General features: G+C 41.6%; 1 protein-coding gene across 1 annotated transcript; it reads right to left on the reverse strand.

Moving 5' to 3' along the window:
- Positions 1 to 2,051: 2,051 nt before the first annotated feature.
- SNRPN (small nuclear ribonucleoprotein polypeptide N) lies at positions 2,052 to 7,611 on the reverse strand. Its single transcript, XM_031672148.2, has 7 exons — positions 7,471 to 7,611; positions 6,143 to 6,294; positions 4,020 to 4,131; positions 3,406 to 3,558; positions 2,809 to 2,947; positions 2,330 to 2,455; positions 2,052 to 2,224 (listed from the first exon to the last, which is right to left on the reverse strand). Exons 1-7 carry the CDS (start codon positions 7,471 to 7,473, stop codon positions 2,187 to 2,189), a joined length of 723 nt encoding a protein of 240 aa, XP_031528008.1. The 5' UTR covers positions 7,474 to 7,611; the 3' UTR covers positions 2,052 to 2,186.
- Between the last annotated feature and the right edge of the window lie 366 nt (positions 7,612 to 7,977).

The raw sequence follows: 7,977 nt of genomic DNA on the forward strand, positions 1-7,977 counted from the left end.
TAAGTGCTTATTTAAGGTGGCACAACTATTAAATCCCAGAATTCTACCTTCAATTAAAAAAACCATAAAGAAAATGTATACTAATAAGTAATATCGATGTATTTATGGAGTCATAGTTACGAAATGTGACCAGGAAACCAGGAAGTTCTTCAACCATGCTTTAGATGAAACACGTATTCATTTGAATATAGGAATGTAGGAAAAATTCTTAGGTAAGTATTTATTTCTATGAATGTCTGAAAACTGACATGTTGGTATGTGTCCCAAATGGAACTCCACAAAAGCTCAGATCTAGCAATCTGTAACAAAATAGCCACACATTATCTTACACCCTTCTACACACACCTTATACCTTACATGCCATTATATGAATTATTTGTCCCAAATTGTCTGTGTTCCACAATTAGAGTTCTCAAAAAATTCAAGGAAGTCCTAGGCAGAGAAAAACAGTATCATCACCAACCAAAAACAGCCATTAGAAAAAAGCATTCTGCAGAATCTTAAAGTTGTTGCCACTCACCTTTAACCTGCAAAGAGGCCATCTTTACTTATGAAAATATTAGACAACAAGCCCTCTTCAAATATGCTGCATAACCATTCGTGACAAATCTGAAGTCCATCCTAACCAGCAGACCGGATTTCCCTCCAAAAGCAGAGGTACCATGAATTATTCTCAGTTGATCCAGATAGCACACTGCTCAGAAAATAAGGCTACTTACATATCCCTCTCTGCTTTTAGAGCAAAAGTATCCATTATCTATCAGAGTCAGTTTTACCCTAACAGAATGTCTTTGCCTGTAGACCTCACATAAAGGACTTTCCCTGGGGCTCTGGTAACTACAAAGTTTCATTCACAAACTCTGAACAGAAGTATCACATCTGCATTATAAAAATCTCCCAAACCAAGGAAGCCTTGGCTGCTGCATGTCCCTTACCAGACAGTGTTCGTTAAGCTTAGAATCTACTTTGGCGTAAACCTGTCAAGTCAGTGCCAGGAACTGTAGTCATTCTGAAGGCCCCTTTACTTTGGGAGCCTATTACTTGAAAGGTCATGATCTGAAAGCTGGACAAAGTGACAGGCACACCTCTGCTGATAAAATCACAGAAGACACCGTCTACCAGCTTTAAGTTACTAAGGAGCTATCACCAGTCCAACTGTGGTACTTTACAAGGTAGCTCCTACAACCAATTTAAGGACTCGGTTACTGTCTAGTTGATGCCTTGGCCATTTAACCTAAAGCCTCCTCCCACTTCCTTTTAAAAGTGATTTCATTCTCCCATAACTAATTGAAACTGGACTTAGACACATGGGCATCCCTTAACTAACTGGGAGAGATTGTCTACTCCTCTGAACACTACCAGTCCATCACTAAGTGATGCTGTTGGGCATAATCGTAATTTGTATGTAAGAGTGTCAACTATATTTAAGAATGTTAAGTTATCTTTAAGTAACTCAAATTGTCTCAAATATGCAATCACCCCCATCTCCCAGGACCCAGGCTGTGCCATTCATTCAAAAATGTGTAATACTTACTCACTGGTAGGGGACGATGAGTATTCCAGGGTCGCACCATCTCTGATCACACAGACACAAGAGCACTGTAAAAAGCTGATCAACTGAGGTAACCTTGGAAGGAAAAGGAGCACCCTCCTATTTCAAATGCTTTAATGAACAAAGTGATTCAGTACCTGTTTCCTTCTATAGGTGGCCTTACAAGGTCATTCGTCACATCCCCACTTTCTTTCGAGTATGTGTGGCATAGTAGAGGGGCCCATGTGTGAGTCTCAGCTCAACCACTCAACCCCATGACCTGGTCAGAAGTATCCTGATGTGTAAAGGTTATTAACTGACATGAGTCAGGGCGCAAAGTCAATGTTAGGAAGCTGAAACAAGTATCACAACCATTTTATCCTAAGAATTAAAGAGAATTATTAGATGAGCTGCTTAACAGGATTTACTTCATCCACAGTAACTTCAAGACCAGAAAAATCCCAGTCTTAACTCTGACCTCAAAAATATCAGTATGCGAAAAAAAATGTACAACAGTACCTCACAGTTTAATTGCTCTATGCATTTATTAGCTAATATTAATGCAGCAAAGAGGGGACAAAAGCTCACAAACACTGCACACATTTCACAAGACGCATTGCAGGAAAAAAGTGACTTAAGAAGGATCAACAGTATCCTAGGGCCTTGGTGGACGCATTCCTGGGGGAGGTGGACCTGGAAAAGAAAAAGCAAAATTCCATAAGGCCATAGAGGGGGGGGGAAACATGTAACTATTTAGGGTCTTGGTTAGCACCATTGGGAACACGTGTACCCACTCACCTCTAATTCCTGGTGGAGGCGGTCTCATCCCTGGAGGGGGCATGCCTATTGGTGTCCCTCGACTAGGGGGAAGCCCAATTGGTGGGCCCATGGGTGGTCTCATACCAGGTGGAGGAGCCATAATTCCTAGAAAGATAAATGGCAGAAACAAGGCCTCATAAATCAGCTCAGCTATGATGGTAGCATTAAACATGGTAATATTTTAAAAAATAAGCCCAGCAGAGAGTTGAAAATCTTCTCCTTGATCACTGACATGTAGGTCATCCTGAACTCAAAAAGAGTCCACAGGGTTTCATTAAATCAGTGTCTAAAGTGGAAAACATACTGAGTTCCTAGTTAGACAGGGTCTTAATTCATCTTAATTCAATCTTCTTAAGAATAATTTTAGTCATTACTTCCTCTAGATGATGCGATTCCTGCATAGACCCACAACTGTATCTAAGATTCAATCCTTTACCTCTAGTTCATCAATCCCTTACCTGGAGGTGGGGTTGCTCGACCAACAGGCGTGGGTGGGGTCCCCCGCCCCGGCGGGTACTGAGTCGGGGCTCCAGCGATGCTGGCTGTAGCAGCAACAGCGGCAGCAGCCACAGTGCCTCTTCCCTGTGGAGTCATCACCTGGGAAGGAAGGGTCGGTCAGACCACGGGAGAGGTAAGGCATGCCCTCACCTCCCCAAATACAGAAAGTAAAAGGTGGATCATGGCCTATTAAACACAAAATAATTAAAGCAATTCTGCGCTTCTCCCATTATTCTCATTTAAAAAGAAATTCAGCACTCTTACATTCCCCTTTAAACAGAATATGCCCCCACCTTTAAACCTAATAAGCCCCTCTGCGTTTCCTCAACTCTAGTTTTTCCATCTACCTTCCTCTTCACTCACCAGTGGTGGGTGAGTTACTCTTACCTTGGTGGCTTTAATCTGTTCCCTTCCTAGTGGACACCTGTCCCTCATGTCCCTCTACAGCATATGCTACTTACACAGAAAAGGATGTACACCCAGGTTTTTAAATCTCCTCAGCCTCAGGCTCTAGGCACTTTCTCCCAACAATACAGAATCTTCTCCTGGTTTCTCACCTGTTGGGATGGCCCCCCAACCCCTCGGACAGGGCCTGCTAACCCCGCAGGAGCCTGGGGAATTGGAACACCAGCGGGTACGCCTCTGCCAGCTGCCCTGCCAACCCCAGGGCCTCCTGCAGCTCCGGCAAGTGGTACCCGGGCAATGCCAGTCTGAAAGAAGAAAAATTATAGCTTGAAACGAATGATCCAAAGTTACCAATAACCCTATTCCTAAAAGTAGATTACCCCTTCCCACCAACTTCCCACATCACCTATCTCATATTAGTTCTGAATGCCAAAGAATTAAGGGACCAGTGCACCACAGAGGCATCCTGCAAATTAAATGTACATTTGTCAAACCGTGAATGCGTGTGTCTTCATGACTATACCAAGAGAAAATAAATCAGCAATTCCTTCCCTCATCTAGGTGTACTCAGAACATGGCATAACCCAACACAAAACCCTTAACCTGTAAGTATAGACAAGCAAGAACTGACACCAAGGGCCGGGCACATCTCACTTGACAAAGGTATACTATCCTGTGCCTCTGGTGTACCCCGATTCAGCAAATCTCTCAAATAACGTGATGTCCTTCCACATCAGTGTTCTGCCCTGTCCTACACCTTCCTTACATCTTTTGGGGGTGGTCCCTCCACAGTCATGGAAACCAAGTTCTCCCCACGCAGCAACACCAGACCCAAAACCCGCTTTTCTTCACGCTCAGGCTGCTTTGCATTCTTTGGCCTATAAATTAGAAAAAAAATTAAGTTATGGATCATTCACTCACTAGAATATTACAGGACATTAAGTATCAACTAAGACAACAACTGATGCCAAGATGCTCTGTTCACACAGTTAATGAGTTGTGACAAAAACAAAACTACATTGGCTGTTAAAAGGTAAAGCTTTTCCAATCCTCAATCTTTCAGAATGTTTCCTTAATGTTATACTACAGCAAAACTAACTTCTCTGTGAAACAGATTCAAATAACATTGCTAAGAACTTTTTAAAAATAGTACTGATTTTAAAGCTTGTATTTTTTCCTTCCAGTTGTATTGAGATATAATTGACACACAGCACTATATACATTTAAGGTGTAAAGCATTATGATTTGACTTATATACTCATGATTATCACAATTAAGTTTAGTGGACATACAACATGGCTTACAGATACAAAAGAAAAAAGTTTTGCCATATAATGAAAACTCCCAGGATTTAGTTTCTTAGCAACTTTTATATATAACATAGAGAAGCATTAATCACATTCATCCTGTTGTATATTACATCCCTAGTACCTTTTTCTCTTAACTGGAAGTTCATATCTTTGACCCTTTCATTCAACTCATCTTCCCCCACCTCGTGCCTCTGGAAGCCACAAATCTGATCTCTTTCTGTGAGTTTGTGTCTGAAGTGTAAGTGACCTACAACACTTTTAGTTGCGGGTGTACAATACTGATGCAGTATTTCTATACGTTATAAAATGATCACCACTAAGACTCTGAAGACAGGCAAAACTGAAACCTCAAGTTTTCATGTTAAGATGGGATGTAAATTATTATTTAGGTTGAATTATCCTATTAACTTAGTGAAGAGTGAAGCAGAATTAAATATGCCTAAAGCTCTCATCATATGCCGTTAGTATTCATCAACATCCTAAGGTTTTTTTATTCTTTTCAGAAATAGATGATCTATACAAAAAATTAAGACTGAAGCATTCATCATCCTAGAGTTTCTGAAATTATCCAAACTGGTATACAGAAAGAAGACTAATAGTGGAAGAGAGATGGACTATGTTATGAATTCTATTCAGATTTAAGAACAGATTTAAGACCATAGCAGACAGGAGAAGCTGCTTATCATCTTTCTCTTCATATTTGAAATCCCTAAGTGAAGTGTTCAAATTAAACTTCTGAACAGTGAAGCATTAACTGTGGTAAGAGAAGATAACAAGCCAAGAGTCAAGGGTGAAGCCTTGTAAATTCTGCCTCAAGGTAAGAGACTGAAGCAAAATCATCTTGAACCTCTAGAGAGATTACAAGCACCGATCTAAATACTCTTCTGAATGAAAAGTCAGCTGAGTGGGAGCAGAACGCTACTAGGATCCACCAGCTGGTATGTGCCCTTGCTGCGGGCAGTCCAACAGTGCCCTGTCAAAGGAAGCTCCCCAAAGTCAGGCGGATAGAGGGTGGCCGCATATGGGAAGGCACAAGCACATGGGGTTATTCTGGAAGAAAGGCCAAGGGCAAGTCACAGAGATAAGTAAGCAAGGGAGGTTAGGGACTGATGCCAGATCAACACAGATCATGATGATTCACACACAAAACAAGGGGCGTAACAGAGGCTGGCTGAACACATGCTAGACCTGGCCTGGAGAGTTCTATTCACATTCCAATTCCTAGACCATTAAGAGTAACTGTTATTCTTTAGAGTTCTTCAATCTGAAGGAATGTTGCAGAAGCCAACCTATCAACATTTCTCAAGTTTTCCAAATAAATATATCTTGGTCTTTTGATCATACTATATACAGTTTTATTCCTAGTTAAGTTCATAACTGTATTTCCAAACGTAAAACAGTAGTGTGAATACATAAGGTTGGGTGACCTGTCCAATTCAGAGATGAGGCCAGGTCATTAGACAAGAGGCCAGTCCTGGCTCATTTTCCCTACCTCCTTCAGTTACCCTCTGTAAACCATTACTTGGTGGCCAGCTGCTCCCTCATACCCTAGTACCTAAACCCAAAGTGGCCTCCTTACTTGATCTTTCTGAACTCGTCACAGTCACAGAGGATCAAGTTCATATGCTTGTCAAAAGCCTTAAAGGTGCCGATGAAGATCCGGCCATCTTGCAGGATGCATCTCATCCTATAGTCAATGTGCTGCAGCATCTTGCTGCTCTTTCCCACCGTCTGGAAGGAGTAAGAGAAGACCCAGTCATTAGCCTTCCTGCAGCTACTTTCTAACCCTCTCTGGCTTCTTCCCCACTCCTATACCAATCTAAACCTTAACAAAAATAGCACGCCTCCCACCTTTTCTCCATCCCTTTAATACACCAGACCAGGACCACTTATCGTCCCCCTGTGAAACCCTCTACTTCTCATAATCGACCCCCATACAGTTCCCCTAAATATATTTCTTCCCCAGTAGATCCCCAAACCCAGTTCTTCCTTTTACTACTCCATCATTCTAATTCCTGCCTTTCCCAATTCTAATCCCAAATCCCACCCTCCTAAAGAAAACTTGACTGTAGACTGTTTCTTCTACCCCTGACATCTAGACAAATGGTGGGCGATTCCTACTTTCATCCAAAAGTTTGCAACTCCCACCAATACAATGCAAATACAGTGCACTATTTTTCAGTTCCCTAAAGGCCTCTGTCCCAGGTTCCACCATACCCCACATTCCGTATCGTTAAGAACTTGGATCAGTGTTTCCCAAACTTTTTCTATTTCATTTTTGTCCCACTAGGCACCCTTTCAAAAGATTTTCATCCTAATTTGCCCAGTCTTCTGACATTTAACATGCAGAAATACAATCTCTCTATTTACAGACACCCTTTGGAATACCATGAACCCGTGGTAAGATTCTCCCTAACTTATCAAGAACTAATTTTTGCCCCCTTGGCAGATCCTCCCACTGAGAATACACTCTTGATCAGCTTAAATGTAAATGGAAACAAAAAACTGATACGATGCCCTCTGTCCCTCACTACAGACTGCTTTCCTTTGTACTGATCAAGCCCCAAAGCCCCAAAGCCCTGCATTTTTTAGGTAGATATTTTGTCTATTAGAACCTGACCTCAAGAGTCCCACATCTACAGGATGGTCCCTTTCTACTCTGATGAACAATTCTCTTCTGTATTTCCTCGCAAGATCTCTTTCCAAACCACATTCCCACTGGAGCAGGATGACAAACACAGCACAGCTCTCCTCCAGTTACTATTTTCCATGCAGTGAGGTATCATTTCCATACATTAATTCTTTATTTCTAACATGAAGAGCCCCCAAACACCCCACATTCTGGCAATCCATTATACTGGGCCCTCACAGTAGCTTCTCATCCCTCTGCCCCAATACGCATCTTACCATGATTGCTGTTCCACCAAGTCCAATGTCCACAGGAAAAGTTTCAGGATCCTTAAGACCTAAGGGAAGGCTACAGATAAAGGTATGACGCAGGTTCTCCTACAAACAATGCAAGCTGGGGCAGAAGCTTCAGATAGCAGATGGAGCCTGCAGAGGAAAGCACGATCTACTAGCTGCACTGCAATCTACCACGTTATAAAACAGACAATTTTGCATGAAAATTACTATAACAGGTATTCAAAAACAGCCCCCCTCAAGCTCTCATACCCACCAAGTAAACACTAAGTTTCACTATTCCCTCATCTTAACCCCTGCTGTCTACATACCTATGGTTATGAGTTTGATGAATTTTATACAGAAATTCTTAATCGTGTCAAAAATAAGCTTTATTTTTCATTCCCAAAGTGTAGTATTTTCTCTTTCCATTCCTATTTAACATACATTGTGTTTCATTCTCTAGTCCTAAACTAATACCAAGTCATCTCAACTTCAACAATTTGGTATCCT

Source organism: Vicugna pacos, chromosome 27 (assembly GCF_048564905.1).
Source record: "Vicugna pacos chromosome 27, VicPac4, whole genome shotgun sequence".
Lineage (NCBI taxonomy): Eukaryota > Metazoa > Chordata > Mammalia > Artiodactyla > Camelidae > Vicugna > Vicugna pacos.

Coding starts and splice junctions, on each gene's coding strand:
- SNRPN (XM_031672148.2), bottom strand. Junction 3,559..4,019: donor AGGGACCACCCCCAAAAGAT/GTAAGGAAGGTG, acceptor TTCTTCTTTCAG/ACTGGCATTGCCCGGGTACC. Junction 2,225..2,329: donor GCCTCCACCAGGAATTAGAG/GTGAGTGGGTAC, acceptor TTTCTTTTCCAG/GTCCACCTCCCCCAGGAATG.